Raw genomic sequence first — 17,569 nt, forward strand, 5'->3', positions numbered from 1 at the left:
TGCATGGTGCGAATATGATGTAGACCTAACTTCTGATTTGCATAAGGTTGTAAGGAATCAAAAGAGACATCGTACTGTATTTTTAAAAGATTTATTGTATGACCAATGCCCATGACTACGCTTACGTATTTGTCTATGTTTGAAATGTCTCATCAAATTTACATTGTTACACTATGGACTGGAAATATTTCCAACACTATCGACGCGTTGTAATGACATCCATAGGGAAAGGCTATCCCTATAGTCTTCTAATCCAAAACTCTACTCTTTGTCTACGGAAAGGTGTACTCAGTGATACATGTAGACTGTTTGTGTGGTGGTAAATCTTTTCTAGAAGTTCTAACTTTCATTGACAAAATAGAATGACCAGGTAAATTAAAATGCTTACAAGCATTTTAATTTACCAGATCATTCTATTTTGTCAATGAAAGTTGCTTAAAAGTTGCAGACCTCCATTATTTATTTCAAACTCTTGGTTTCACCAGCAAAATCAAGTCCACAAAGATTACATTCTATTCCGTAGACAACATTTATTTAAAAGATTTGCAGTTCAGATTCTCCCAAGTTTTGGTATGGAAGCTATGTCGAGTAAATGCATGTGAATTAAGGAAGTGGACAATGCCACTATATGGACATGCAGGAGACTCCCATCAGTATTTAAATTTCTTTAAAATTGCCATCAATATCTAAAATGAATTTCATATATCAATATACAAAGTAAATTTAATATTCAATGATCATAGCATCAATGCTGTATTAGAAAAATAAATCATTTGAACCATTGATTTAGTTATGAAAAATGAATTATTTGAACCATTGATTTAGTTATGATCTGAACAATCTATTGCACTGCACTGCAGCACATTTCTCTGAATCCAAGCAAGTAGTGTCATTTTGCATTTTTGTATGACTCACAGATTTGACTAAGCAAAGTAAATTGTTTAATGAGTCTGCGAGCCGCTTCCGCGAAGATGCAGACGTTCGGCATCGATTTTTTCCTCAACAATCAGAAGTGGAGGCCCCGATAATGCATGTATGAGATAAGTGAGTAGAAAAACACACATGGAACGACTCCATGTTTTGACTGCCTAGAAGTATTGAAGCCTCATACAATCTCACATTGATCCGCATTTACCTGAACAGGTAAGATTATTAACGCATATATTGCATCAATACTTAGCCCACTTAAATGCAGGTGTTGAATTAAGTGACAAACTCGATGATGTTGCGATGTTGCATTTGATGTGTCCTGTCAAATGGTATCTGTTTATCAATATTTTGCTTATTGGTGTTTGTTCTGGTCAGGGAAAATTGATGGAAAAGCTTTCTTCATGCCCCTAACTAGTATGTCAGTGTGTGTGTTTTCCTTTAGGCATGTTTTACCTTGTGCAATTGATAATGAGCCACATATATAATCATGAATAAATGTGTATACGTGAAGAAATGAACATTGTTTTGCTTCATTTAGGATAAACACAGATGGTCCTTCTTTAAACATTGCAATCATTTTCAACCCTTTATTTTGACATCAAGTTAAGCTATGATAATTGAATGAAGTTAGACACAACATCTGTCGTAAATCAAGGAGTTTTACTTGTAAATAAGTCTGAAATTAAATGATAAATGGCATTGTCTTGTAAAATTGGTAAGAGCTGTGTTAAACTGGATGTTGCAAATTAACATTCAAGAAGTTAAACATGCAGTATCAATTAAGCACAGCACATCATGTCCCTTATTGTAGCAATTCTGCACTCGTCAGCAGATATTATGTACAATGCAATAATAAATCATTTTCAATATTGTATCCTTAGTATAAAACTTACTTTTGGTAATTAAATCATTTATTCTGATAGCGTAAAGATGATGAGTTAAATCAAAATGTCAATTTTCCATCAAACTGCAAGCTTAGTTTGATATCTATGATATGTGGTTAGGATTATATTGGATTTTAAGCCTGATGTTGATAATTTTAATCATACCAAACACAAATTGAAAATGCCAGCATGTATGATATTTCAATATAGTGTATTTCATGAAATATGATTGAAATACTAGTATCGAACAGTAATTTAGCTCAATCGGTCTCACCCGCAGTGTGCTCCTTGTCATAATCGGGAAAAAGGAGAAATACGTTGACAATTCAGTGTGTAAATAATGGTCTAACAATTATTTTTTTTATGAAAAACGTCAATCAGCATTCGACTTAATGATTGATAGTATTTGTTGACAAGGTCATTGTATTAACCAAAAAAATTGCAAAAAATAGACTTTAATTGAATTTGTTAATTCTTGTGCTTTATCAACTTGTTTGTCAACAGCTTGCCTTGTTTTTAGTAATGACATTGTATTTGTAAGTAAAGTGCGTTCTTACGTATCAAGTATCAAGTCATTCTAAAATGAGTTTTATCAAATTATAAATTCTATTTAAAATGCTTGAAAAACATGAAAGTGTCTCTTCTTTACATTCATGGAACCAGTGTGAACTTGTATTACGCAGTGTGTATGCTGAAGATCAAAATCAGCATGTTGATTATCATTCTAGCTACATAATGAAGTCACATTGAGTATATCAGTGCCAAGTACATGTATATTTAGAAAATTATTCCTCATATATACTAGTAGTTACAAAGATCTCCTTTTAGATTTATGAGAAACGTTAATCTTGTTGATGTTCCATTCATGCTCATAACCAATTTTTTTTATCATAAAACTTGACAAAAATCCAGAAGAATATACATGTCTGACAGTGATTATATAATCTTTTATCAAAGATGAAATTGCCTTAAAAGAGGGGATTACTAGTTGAAGTATTGTATCAAACAACAGAATAACAGTAGTACTGCGTGATTACTATTTTATTTGTCTGAGTGGCCAAGGTCGCTTAAATGAGGGACATTTTTATAGTCTAAAACTTGACAGATTTCAGAAGAATATGTCAAACAGTGCTGATAATATCTTTAAAATTGGAACGTCCATTTTAATCATAATAGTGTTTTCTGTTTCGAAGTTAATGGCCTCTGTAAATGTTAACAAGCAAAGCATGTGCATGTGAGCTTTTGATTTTTATTGTCTTTGCCACGCTGAAGCTTGTTAATTTACTCCTTTCAAGATGCAATCGAAGAGTCTCGGTGACGCTATCTGACGCATTGTTGCAACTGTTAAAAGTTCTTCCAGGATTACATACATCATGCATGGCCTAGAAAGTTTTGCAGCAAACTGATAATAGTGATATAATTATCAGAATTTAAAGTGCCATCAGAAGTTTTGAACTATTTATTTTGCCAGGTTTTTGTTTTAGTTCAATTTCTTGAGCTATGCCAAAAGAAGACATCAGTTTTCTTTATTTATATATCTCTATATTATTTATCAGAATGCATACTTTAATTTTAACTGTTCACCTACAGTGAACAGTAGCAGTAGATATATCTTGAAAAGAAAGAAAGATTTTTTTTTTATATAGAAAAAAAATCACTTACATGTACTTATCTTTAAAGTACGAAAGCGTATTAGTGCCACGCAATATTTTCTTAAAGTTGGTAATTCCAACTTTAATGTTGGAAATTCCAACTTTAATCTTGGCTTTTCCAACTTTAAAGTTGGTAATTCCAACTTTAATCTTGGCTTTTCCAACTTTAAAGTTGGTAATTCCAACTTTAAACTTGACTTTTCCAACTTTAAAGTTGGTAATTCCAACTTTAATGTTGGAAATTCCAACTTTAATCTTGGCTTTTCCAACTTTAAAGTTGGTAATTTCAACTTTAATCTTGGTTTTCCAACTTTAAAGTTGGTAATTCCAACTTTAATCTTGGTTTTTCCAACTTTAAAGTTGGTAATTCCAACTTTTATGTTGGAAATTCCAACTTTTATGTTGGAAATTCCAACTGTAATCTTGGCTTTTCCAACTTTAAAGTTGGTAATTCCAACTTTTATGTTGGAAATTCAAACTTTAATCTTGGCTTTTCCAACTTTAAAGTTGGCAATTCCAACTTTAATCTTGGCTTTTCCAACTTTAAAGTTGGTAATTCCAACTTTAATGTTGGAAATTCCAACTTAATCTTGGCTTTTCCAACTTTAAAGTTGGTAATTCCAACTTTAATCTTGGTTTTCCAACTTTAAAGTTGGCAATTTCAACTTTAATCTTGGCTTTTCCAACATTAAAGTTGGTAATTCCAACTTTTATGTTGGAAATTCCAACTTTAATCTTGGCTTTTTCAACTTTAAAGTTGGTAATTCCAACTTTAATCTTGGCTTTTCCAACTTTAAAGTTGGTAATTCCAACTTTAATGTTGGAAATTCCAACTTAATCTTGGCTTTCCAAGTTTAATCTTGACTTTTCCAACTTTAAAGTTGGCAATTCCAACTTTAATTTTGGAAATTCCAACTTTAATCTTGGCTTTTCCTACTTTAAAGTTGGCAATTCCAACTTTAATGTTGGAAATTCCAACTTTAATCTTCACTTTTTCAACTTTAAAGTTGGTAATTCCAACTTTGAAGTTGGAAATTCCAACTTTAATTTTGGCTTTTCCTACTTTAAAGTTGGCAATTCCAGCTTTAATGTTGGAAATTCCAACTTTAATCTTCACTTTTTCAACTTTAAAATTGGTAATTCCAACTTTAAAGTTGGAAATTCCAACTTTAATTTTGGCTTTTCCAACTTTAAAGTTGGTAATTCCAACTTGAAAGTTGGTTTTTCCAACTTTAAAGTTGGTAATTCCAACTTTAAAGTTGGTTTTTCCAACTTTAATCTTGACTTTTCTACCCGCTTTTCTTAGTTTTTTAATTTTTTTTAAAGTATCACAAACTTAATTAAAGTGAAATAGATTTGTTAGCAATTTATTATTGCAATGTAGGGGTAGGGGTCGAAATGGGGGGGGGGGGGGGAGGGGGAGGTAAGAAGAGAGGATGGGATTATGTGGAGTTACATTATGGCACTTTTAGAAAATAGATATTAGCACATTAAAATAAATTGTTGAACTCTTTTTATCTGTGTTTGTTTTATTTTTTTTTTACCTTCACCTTCCTTATGACCTTACATAAAACTTCCAACTTTAACTTAGAAATCTTTATATTCCTTTAAGTTCTCTTGTGTATTTCTATTGATAATAACTTCATCTAAATTATGTACACAGTATTCCGTACATGACAGGATTTCAACTCAACCAATTACAGATATTAGTCATTTAATATGTATTGCATGAAAGAATTAGACAACAATTGAATACTCAATGTAATCAAATTTTATTTAATCAAATGAAACATTTAAAGTTGGAAAAGCCAAGATAAAAGTTGGAATTTCCAACTTTAAAGTTGGAAAAGCCAAGATTAAAGTTGGAATTTCCAACTTTAAAGTTGGAAAAGCCAAGATTAAAGTTGGAAAAGCCAAGATTAAAGGTGGAATTACCGACTTTAAAGTTGGAATTACCAACTTTAAAGTTGGAAAAGCCAAGATTAAAGTTGGAAATTTCCAACTTTAAAGTTGGAATTACCAATTTTAAAAAAAAATATTGCGTGGCACTAATACGCTTCCGTATTAAAGCGAAAGATTTCTTTTGTCGTCATTATTCTATTGATTCTGGTAAAAAAAAAAAAGAAAGAACTAGAATGTGGCATTGTCTTCGTACTTATTTTACTGCACATAATATACATTGAAAGAAATATATTTGGGAAAAAGTGTTTTTTAGGTAATGGAAATCAGGTCAAAACGTAATTCTCTTGATTAATGAACATTAATCACACATTAATAAGGTTACGACTTGATGAATTAGGTCGACAGGATATTTTTTCCTACACAAGTCTTATCAAACTTTTCAATAACGCAACCCTGTTTGAAAGCAAAGGGTGAGATTAAATCTCAATTTGGTGAATTTGCCATGCAAGCTTTCAATGATTTTTTTTTCTTTTGTGACTTCAAATAAATTTAGTAGTCAGTAAGTTTAAGATTTTATCGGACCATAATAGAAGCAGTTATAGGTTGGATTGTTAATAAAGCGGACTTTGTATTCCTTTTTAATTGTACCGTATAAAACACAGGTTTCATTGACAAAATGCATACCAGTTAGTATCTACCATTCTTTAAAGTCCCGATCTTCTTCACCACTAGATGTCCATTTATAGCCAGGGAAAAAAATTTCTTACTTTAGCAAAAGGCTGGTCGGTCTCTAGATCTCTTGTTCAAATACGAAGAATATTGTCAAAAGTCAACTTGAACGATTCCAAGTCTTACCGTACTTTGTTTAAAGATATCATTTAATTCTCCCAAGTGACTTACAAAGGAAGAACCTACACCATTTAGTCAACTAAATTGTGATGGTCCAAGTGTCTTAAAGAGTCACAGAATAGCAGAGCTTTGCAATTCAGTCTTTTTCCAGTTTCAGTTACAATGTACCTTGCAGTGAACTAAATGGCAGAGTTCCACCCCGTGTTATCTACGAACGATGAAACGATGAAAAGATTTTTTGAAAATAAATTGAATAACATAAAAATGAGGACTATTTTCTTGTCGACAGGAAGCAAGTTATTTGTTGTTTACCAGTAACATCAACTAAGTCCAGATAATGGTTGTGTAGGACACAGAGCTCATATATTTGTCCTACACAACCATTATCTATACCTCGGAGTAGCTTAATTCTAAAGGTCAAAAAAGGGATGTTACATGTAGTCGAAGAATGTGCCCAAATTTTGCATTCTCATATTACAATGGAAAAATGGGAAGAAATAGCTTGAAAGTATACTTCAGATGCATCCATATTTCATACAAGCTCAGTTCTCTTCATAACATTCATAAATTCATTTTATCTTAGAATGCAAAATGTGTTTTTCATTCAGAAGTTCAGAATACTAATTTTTAATTTCAAATTTGATTTTGTCGCCAAAAATGCGACAATGTATCCAAACATCTGAATCTACTGAAGTAAGCCTTTAAAGTTTAACTTACAGTGATGATTGCATGATACAAATCATTAAAATCTTACACCCTCACTAGTTCACCTCCTTTTTGTATTGGCATATCCTAAAATATATTTAACAAAAATTTTGAATACGTAAACAATTCTTTCATTGTTTTGCTGTGGGATACAGCCTCACTGCTTGCTTTTTACCTCACATTTTATTTTCTCGAAAATTATTCTTAATGTGCATCGATATCGTAGCAAAATAACCTTGGTTCATGTTACCCTTTTAAGAGCTTTGAAGCATATCTCGATATTTCATGGTTTCTAGTAATTTTCTACAAAATCGTATTCTTGGAGTGTTTTGTTGCTTTCAGATATACATAAAGCCAGTATTTTGGAATATTCTACAATAATGTGAGGTAAGACTATAGACTGTATACAAGTATATTCTGTTTCAAGAGGGCATGGCTGTACAAACCATCGGGAATCTGTACGAATTATTCCCAGCATAATCAAAATAGAAGGCATATTGATAATATTTAATTAACACTCATTTATACATGCATGTATTTCGCACATACCTTTTTGATATTTGGGTTCAAGTGAGGTGCAGAAAAGAGTTTTGCATGCAAACAACTACGACTAATATGATTGAATGTTTTCTGATTCTGCATAAGCCATATGGTGAAACAATGTATCTAGTTTCAAGATAAGGTATTATTCGGGTGGGTCGGATTCAGATGAATTCGTGCATACTGTCATCAAGTTTATCTATAAGATAACAACACGCCGTAGCAATACGAAGAGATTCTCGATTGAATTATCGTATGGGATGAATTCGAAAATAAACGGTGATGCTTATGAAATACGTGCACGTTATTTTTATTTTTAAAATTATTTAAAGAATCCTTTGAAAAAATAAATAAAATTAGAAATCTTCTAAAACATTTACGTGTATAAGAAGGCAAATATTTTTTTCTGTTCTCCAGATTTCCGTTAGTGAGGCATAGCTTCTTCCTCTTTGGTTGACATGGCGGACAAGAAGAAAGACAAGAAAGAAAAGTCACCGGAAGACGACTATGATTTCTTCGCCCCGCACCCTCATCCAACCAAAGTACGAGTCAAACAATCGTGTTTCGACTATGTACCGGACGCATATGAAGGGAAGTCCATAGCTTTTAATGAAAGCCCCAAACGGACTCCGAAAAAGGTTGTTGAAGAGCCAAAAGAGGAAACTCCAAAAACGGAGGAAACTCCCGCGGAATCACCAGACAAAACACCGGTGCAGGAAACAGTGGATGCTCCCATGAAAATGGACGTTTTGGCAGCCGACCCATGGAATACTAAAGACTCGGTAAGAGATTTATAAACTTTCATTTGACATGCTGTATGTATATAATATATGTCTATGAAATGTTCAAAGTCTGGTATATTTTTTTTTCCATTTAATGCATGGTCAAGTTACACTGTATCACTAAACCTAAATGTATCATGTCTTGTCACATGTTGGAATTTAATCTTCATTCCGAAGTAATAAACGTTATTGAAAGGGTGTATTACTGAACTGGACAAATAATGAAATTAAAACGCTTCAGTTGAGATACCTTAATTATTGGAACAAGTCTCAAATCTAATGTTTGCTACAGGAGATTTACCTGGTTCTACATGTCTCAAACTGATAACAGGATGTATAAAACATCATCCAATGCATATTAAGTAAAATGCTATCAATTTCAATACTGCTGATGGGGTGTAATTGTACAAAGGAGACATTTCTACTTGACAAATCAATTTAAGGAATAAAGACATCAATTAAGTTATTTCTCTTAGCAAAGTATCAATGAACCTTAACTTATATTGTCACCTTCTGTTAGTGGTAGGTCAAATTCTCTGGCATCTTTAAACGTTTTTTTTTTTTTTTTTTTTGATGATTGTAAACATTTGCAGCAATTTTTTGTCACTGGATTTCGTATTTTTGGGTCATAACTATGGCACGCCAAATTCACAAAAATAAGCTAAACATAGTTTCACAGTTGATAAACTAGGTTTATTGGCTGTAAACAATAGTTTACAAACCGTTAACTATAGTTAACAATTCATCTGTAAAACTGACTACATGTATATTTAACGGTTTTTAACTATAGTTTACGAATGCTAATCTAAGTTTATCTGTCTGTAATAAAACGTTAACAATTAGGTTTTTTTATAAACATAGATTCATGTCTGTAAACTATGATTTACAATCGTGAACTAAAGTTAAGAGTTGTTAATCATAGTTTCACAAATCGTGAAACTATATTTATCACATCAGGGACGGTTGTTAACGGTTGTTAACCCTAGGTCCCTGATCACGTCGTTAACTATAGTTAAGGGTTGTAAACCATAGTTTACTATGGCACGCCAAATTCACATAAATGAGCAAAACATAGTTTCACGGTCGATAAACTGGGTTTATCGGTTGTAAACTATAGTTTACGGACTGTAAACTATAGTTAAGGTAGGATTCTTCTCAGGTTTCTGACTAGATGGAATATTCAAAGTACATTTGTTGATATGTCTTGTATATTTAGATGTAAGAGATTTAAAAGACCATATTTTTCTTTCCTCATCACAATTATACAACTTTAAATAGAAATGGTAAACTGCGTTTGAAAACTAGCAGGGACTATATTTTTGGTGGAATGGCGGCGTATGAAAATACCTTCTTTTCTGCCTCTCAAAATTATTATAGTACATTAAATTTAGTTATAATTTTTACGCAATCAAAGACTAGACGAAAATTTCAAATGTAAGTTAAATCAATGGTAAGGGACTAAAGTTTCGAAATATATCAAATAAATAAGATTTTTCACACATACTAGAACTATGTTGGCTTTTAAATGCTTCAAATCTAAGTAAAGATTTGAACCAAAAATCCGCAAAAAGTGTTATTTCTCTCTTAGTAAACGATCAAAACTTCTAGTTTTTGTATCATTTTGTACCTTTATGTGACAACTTTACTATATGTGAAAACTGGAAAAAGTTAAATATAGGAAGCATATAAAAATAACTAATAAATCCTAAAAATTTAAGAAAAGTAGAGGAAATTCGGATTAGCAAATATCCATTTAATTTAAATTATCCATGTCAATTCGGTAATATCATCTTATAGGCCCTACATGGTAGTATCTTTTTATGCAAAAAGAAAAACATTCAATCTTTTGAATTACGAGTAAGGATCGCATGATTGGAAACAGTACTTTTTTTATTCTCAATGTCCAGGAAAAAGGTAATGACCTTGACCTGACCTTGCCTCTAATATTAAACGGTCAAATTTAATCTCACTGATACCATCACTTAGTGATATTGTCCTCTTGATTCTGTGAAAATTTCATTAATTTTTAAATACAAGAAATGTGAGAAGATTCCTACCTTAACAACGTTAATCTATATTTTACATCCGTAAACCATAGTTAACGCGATAATCTATGTTTCACAACTGTAAACTATACTTAAAACCGAAAACAATCATTTGCGGTTGCAAAACATAGATTATGTGATAAATACAGTTTCACGATTTGTAAACTATAGTTTACAACCCTTAACTATAGTTAACGATCTGATAAATATAGTTTCACGATTTGTGAAACTATGATTAACAACTCTTAACTATAGTTTACGATTGTAAACCATAGTTTACAAACGTGAATCTATGTTTATCAACAAAATCTATTGTTAACGCTTATTACAGACAGATAAACTTAGATTAGCATTCGTAAACTATAGTTAACAACCGTTAAATATAGTTTTACAGATGAAAACTATACTTAACGAATCGTTAACTATAGTTTACGGTTTGTAAACTATAGTTTACAGTCGATAAACCTAGTTTATCAATTGTGAAACTAGGTTTAGCTCTTTTTTGTGAATTTGGCGTGCCATAGTTTACGAATCGTGAAACTGTATTCATCAGATAATCTATGTTTTGCGATCGCAAATGATTGTTTTCGGTGTTAAGTATAGTTTACAGTTCTGAAACCTAGATTATCGCGTTAACTTTGGTTTATAGATGTAAAATATAGATTAACATCTGACTAAAGTTGATAGGCCTAAATGTATTTTTCTTGCATAATCTGTGCCTGATTCTCGCTTCTCTCAAAAGAAATAATGGTGGTCTGGATGTTGCCTCTAGCTGTGGATTCTAGAATACAATAAATTCTTACAACAAAAAAAAAAAAAAAAAAAAAAAAAAAAAAAAAAAAAAAATCAATAATTCTCAAGTTTCAAGTTTTTATTTAAGACAAAGACCCCAACTGGGGTATACGTATGAATACAAATAATACAAGTTTTTTTTTTTACATATAAACAAGAATGCATGAAAGAATGAGTGGTACGAATGTTATTTAAATGACACTGTCACCCATTCTCAATATAAGGGCACAAATGCCTCTCTGATTTTTTAAAAAATGAAGTTCAAGATAACAGTTTTTCTATCAATTAACTTTGAAAGAAAGTATCTGAAGATTTTGTTTCCAGATTTTTTTCATCAAATTATAATACATGGAATAATGACAAGACGATAAAGTAGAGGGTGATTTTATTCAGAAATGTAGCTTGAAATGTACGTTACTCTTTCTTCAATGTCTAAAAAAATATGTCAAAAAAGATGTAGTCATTAAAATCACAATTGGAACATCTCATCTTAACACCAGCACATCCTACCAACTCTGTCAGCAACATATTTTCGCGGCATACAAACGTGCGTTTGATTTTTCCATTCAAAAAACAAAGGTTACTTTTTGATCCAGATGTATAAAAACATTTTTTAAATATATGCTTTCAATTCTTCTCTCTGTTTTGTTAAGAGCGATCAGTTTGGAATCTTGTCATTTTTAATAGATACTGGAACCTAACATGTACATGTAGTAAAATTCTATTTTGTAGTTACTGTCTTGTTTAACATATATCCATGCCGATTTAGAAAACTATGTAAATGTAACGTACATTTCAAGATATATTTCTGTTTAATAAAAAGCTTAAAATTCATCTAAAATTCATTTAAAAATTCATCGTTTTGTTTCAGTTTATTCCAAAAAAGATTCTCTTTGTAATCACATTGTGTTATATGTCACATTCACAACTATAAAGACACGATTGCCTCAGAATATAAGTAGGTAACGTACATTTCAAGCTTGTAATAATATGTAAATTAGTAATAAGAAAATATTGAAAAAAAAGCAATTATTGACATAAAAATCATATCAATGAAGCGTTTTAAGGCAGTTATATAAGAAATCATAATGTAACAAACGAGGTTATTGTCATCAACTACATGACTGTCACGTCACTTCGGTAACGTTCATTTCACATTATATTGGGGAGTCCCCTCCACCTCAGTTCATTACCATTCTTTTGTGCTGTTTCGCTGAAATTGACACCGGTCGTAGCCTAGTTACTTCTAACTGTGTGCAAGGTTACAGACAAAAAAATATAAGAGTCAGATGTATTTTGCTATGATCTAACAAATGTTCGTATTTTTGGTCATTGAAACTTAACATAAATCTATTCCGAATATATCCATCGACAGTCTTGTTAACAATTTCATTTAGTATGTTGCAACATCGTTTTTCAAAACACAAACATACGTGCTTTTCAGCAGATCTGGAAAAATATAACCCAAAATGCAATGATTCAAACAAAACTGAGTACTCAGTATTTGAAATGTACGTGACCGTCTTGTGTTCTGGGTTTATTTGTTTTGTTTGTTTTTCTTTTTTTTTTTTATCAATTATAAGCCTATGCATACCTTGTTTTAAATTATCAACAACAAATCAATTAATATTGACGAAAATTCGCATATGAAAAGTAAACAAACTGCAAAAAGGTTGCCAAAGATGAATTTAAGACACTTAGAAATATATTTTCTAGCATGTGGTAACAGTTTAAAACATTTACGAGGATTGGGGGTGCATTAAGATGGATTTATGTGGCCAGTTGTCAAATGGATTGTAACGATAATTTTGTTTCGCTCGTGTAAACGTAATTCATTGACTAAATTTAAAAAAAAATGTCAGTTAGAAATACATAAAATGTACGTTACCATACGTAACGTACATTTCAAATATAAAAATCAATTCTCTTCCACAAGCATACGTTAGACACGCAATATATTGATACTTTTTGAACCTGCATATCATAAGAAATGCATCATACAGGTTTCGTATTCAGAAAAATATACCAGGTATCAAAATTATATTACATAATAATTGACCTTAATATATTTTTTTCCTCAGCAGAGACGATTCTTTTCATTAATTTTGGGATTTAGCCGACCTCCAACCCTCGAAACTTTCCTTTGTGTAAACATTCGAGTGTGTGACAGTATTAGAATACATGAAAAATCCTGCGAGATTCACTTTATTCGAATTTCATGGTAACGTACATTTCAGTCACGTACATTTCAAATGATCACTTTTCATAAAAAAAATAATTTTTAATTGTGTTAAGCAAAACGTCTTTGGCAGTTTACAGGATACAAGGGGTTGCTTATTCAGAGTCGTCTCATATTTTCTACTTAATATGTATTCTTAATGGAAGAATATAGGTAACGTACATTTCTTTCTTATCTCTACGATTGAAAATGTCTTTCATTCCGTAAACATATTTATAAAAGTTGCTCAAGTTGTTCAATTTCATGTTACATTATCTAAGTAGGAGTAATTAATCCTTTGAAATTTCAAATTTAGCCAATCAATAAATAAAGGAGAACAAAACTATCAGATGTATAATCTTTGTGTTTGCTTGTAATGTGGTTGAAATAGAATTAAGCGACAGGGACATTGCACAATAAAAATAATTTATTATCACAAAGAAAATGTATTTATTGTTATGAAAAGAAATATACTGAAAGGAAAAAGAAACGCAGGGTAAACTTTTGAGGTGAATTAAATTTGTTTTTCTTAAAATACTTTTTAGATTTCCTATCTACCTTTTAAAATCATCTTTCAAAAAGATAAAACCAAATTCTCATATGATTTTGACTAATTATTCATGAATTATTGAAGCTCAAATGACGATACCCCCCAAAAGTGAAAATCGAAAACTCCCATTATCTTCAATGTCTATCTCATGCATTTGTCAGAGTCTTATTTCTCCTTTGCATGGAATTAAATCAGAGTGTTTATCTTTCAATCCCTGGCTATATTTAGCATGGGTAACCACACAAAAAATTAAGTCCAACGGCGCGCGCATGCGCCAGTGAGAGGAATACAACCGTGAGTTGGCTGACTCAAAAAACCAAATTGCGGACTTGTTTTCTTTCAAATTTCATATGAATGTAATGATTATAATCGTCTACTCTATAAATTGCTGTTTTTGTGGTAGTAAGGTGGCGATTTAAGAGATGGCAGGACGAATAACCCGCTCGTAACATGGCTCTTTTTCTCGTTATCGTCATCGTCACGGTTGATTGAAAACCACTCCAGATCCTCTCTGACAACGGGTAACAAGTTTTATGGGGGAAAATTTACAAGAGACTGCTTAGTAAACCGTTGTTGCCTTTTTCATTAATTAGGCAATTCGAAAACAAGACCCCAATGATCTTCCGTAAACTGTGCTAAGATTGCAATAAATTCATAATGTCTCTTAATATTGAAAAACGATGTGCATACCTCATATGCATCAAATAATGCAACAAGATTTGTTGACAAACTCGTCGTTATCAAATTGCACGTGTTTTGGGCTTTTTAGCGTTTTCCCTATGTGACGTCATAAATTTTACGGTTGAGTAATTCTAAATACTGATTTTGATGCAGAGTAACCAAATTTCCCTTCTGACCTATTTTCGTAATTTTCGGTCATGTGGTAAAATTTTTATCGAAAATTATGCTACCCTGCGTTTCTTTTTCCTTTCAGTATATATATGATACAAGGTTTAACTTATCAGAAAATTTTTACTTGAGAATCAAAACTATATATTACACAGAGGGGATTCAGAATAATATTTGCCTCGGCGACAGTAACGTACATTTCAAATAGGCTACTATATTTGAATTTTGAACTCCTTAAATACCCTTTCAGATCGATAATTATATGAATTCTTATTCATTGTTATATGACTATTTATAATGTTGATTAAAAAATTACATCAGTGGTATTTCTTCTAAATGAAAACGAGGCGACATTATTTGCGCCCTTATATTGAGAATGGGTGTGTACAATTCAGATGTATAGTTCAAATAATTAAGTATAGAAGGCCCCTGCTTATGAAAATAAAACTAGGCCTATTCTGGTAGATAGCATACCCAATTACTAGGAGTTATGGCCCCTGAAAGCGTAGTAATTTAAACATGTTGAAATGTTAAAATATCGGTAAAAATAATATAAAATAATACAAAAAATATCGCCGACATAGGGATTACTAATCTGAGTTCAAATGAAATTTTTTTAACAATTTTCCAATCTTTGTTTAGTATTACCTTCAACCTTTTATAAACATATTTTATTGGCTCTTTAATTTCCGGCGAAGTACCTATAAATGGTGGATTGGAAGACCAAAGCAAAGTTGGACAGTGAACAAAATTTAAATAATTTTATTTGTACAATATTTGGTGAGCAGTAGCATAAAAAAGTATATGCCTTTGTTCATGACATTGCCAGTATTGGAAAACTAAAATGCCGGTAATTAATTCTACACCTACTTTGAATATTTTTTCAATTACTGGTAATGTAAGATTTTCAAATGGATTATGTCTATTTTGTGTGTAAACACCACATTTTACACATGCATAAGGTACATGTATGTACATCGATGATTGCAAAGTTTTGTTCCATCAAATGTTCAGAGAAAATCGAAAGTTCGTTTCTCTGTCCGCTAACGAAGTTACATAATAAGATTGGTAATGCAATGATAAAATAAGCCCAAGCACATCAAGCTCTCTCCTACTTCTGGCAATGCTTTTCTTTTCATAAAGCGCGTTTTCCGGATATATATTATCTGTGCCGTCTCCGGGCCCAACATGACGAATTTTATCGACCAAGCATCCATTATATTCAATGGACGATATTGACAGCAGTGCGCCGGTGATATTTTGAAGAGGCATTAACGCCATTAATATTATAATATTTTACTTAATTAACATCAGAAGCTGTGTGGATGTGCATGAGTGTTTGATCGCATACTTGTGCCATCGCCACGCAAAACTACCTCAGCAAACATTGCACAAACTGCCAGGGTTTTACTCACTCAGTCACTGCGGGCAATATTAGGATCGTTTAGTCTGTTTTATGCTGCTCCCGGATTATTTATTATAAGCAATTTAGCTGTGCTTTTATGACACCGGTTTATTTAGCCAATCATTAAAATGAGTAGTCGTACTCCAGTCAAAAAAGTGCCCATTCATCTGCAGGTAAGGTTGCATTGTTTAGTATTGTGGGAGGGATACTTGTGCAAGTGATTTGTAAAATTTGTTATGTATGGATTATAAATTATAATGTATTATGTTCATATTGGTCTACACTGATGGATCTGATTTTGTGGCGTTTTTTAAATGTTTGGTATACTCAAATTTGTATTAGTGTTTGCTCCTCTGAGTGGCAGTGTGCAACTTAGTTGTAATTGCATCATATGTGCTTTATATGAAAGAGAAAAAAAAGCACTTCTAAGTTCAGAAAAATTCAAGATGACGAAACTTATTCTATTTGGTCTCCACCCAAAACCTGTTTCAATACAAAATAAACATATAACAGTATTTCACATTTCCAGTACACTGTTGTGCGTGAATTTTTAAGTGCCAAAATTTCTTTATCTGAAGCTTAAAATTCACTTCCATCTTTCTAATTGGGTTTCATTCTGTATCACTAGGTGACATCTGGTTTCAGTACAACAGATGGAAGGGTTATAGTTGTATATCTTTCTTAATTACAAATCTGTCAGAACTGAAAGAAAGTTCTGCTTTGTAAAGTGAAGTTACAAGATCTGCAAACAGTTGCCTAGAATTTCAGAATGTAAATGAAATGTAAGATGCATCCAAACACTTGCAACACAGTTACTGCAGATGCAACATGCCAAAATGATAAAGAAATTCCATGCATTGTTCCAGAACCCATTTCTACAATAATATTTACTTGCTTCAATTACAAGTATCAGAAATAGTTCATGGTATGTACATATGTGTTGCCAATTTGTCTTATTGTGACAGTGAAAAAAAGAATAGAATGCTTTGTGACATTTTTATGCATACCAGTGTAGTGTGCATTGTTATTGTACCACATGTTTGTGCAAGAGCAAGTGGCTGATTTTTCGTGCTAATGTTGACTTGCATGTTGGCAGTGGTTATCGAGGTAAATCTGATTAGGTACTGTTGCCCATTATTCTCACATTTTTACAACCAATGTAAACAGTATTGATTGTGGAAGCATTGCTGTCATTTGTTTCCTTTGCCTTCATGCTTAGGGCACCTATTGTAAAAAGAAAAAAAAAATGAATCTATAAAATCAATACATGTACAGAGTTCTAAATCATCAAACAAGTTAGTTAGCATGCATAAATATAAAAAATTATTTTATATAAACATTCATATAAACAAATAGGGAATCGATGGTGTAGATTGGCGGTTTTTTTTTTAATATATGCAGCACAAATGAAGAAATGAGCAAGCACAAAGTGCTGATCAAAATAAGAACTGGTTTCGCCCACATAG

General features: G+C 31.8%; 1 protein-coding gene across 1 annotated transcript; it reads left to right on the plus strand.

Moving 5' to 3' along the window:
- Positions 1-989: 989 nt before the first annotated feature.
- Positions 990-8,244, plus strand: LOC134239915 (uncharacterized; the record flags this gene model as incomplete). Its single annotated transcript, XM_062722048.1, has 2 exons — positions 990-1,143; positions 7,880-8,244. A coding segment is annotated over exon 2 (324 nt), but the record flags the coding sequence as incomplete, so codon positions are not given.
- Between the last annotated feature and the right edge of the window lie 9,325 nt (positions 8,245-17,569).

The sequence above is a fragment of the Saccostrea cucullata genome, unplaced genomic scaffold (assembly GCF_032062105.1).
Source record: "Saccostrea cucullata isolate Sc308-1 unplaced genomic scaffold, CSIRO_AGI_Scuc_v1 ctg4303, whole genome shotgun sequence".
NCBI lineage: Eukaryota > Metazoa > Mollusca > Bivalvia > Ostreida > Ostreidae > Saccostrea > Saccostrea cuccullata.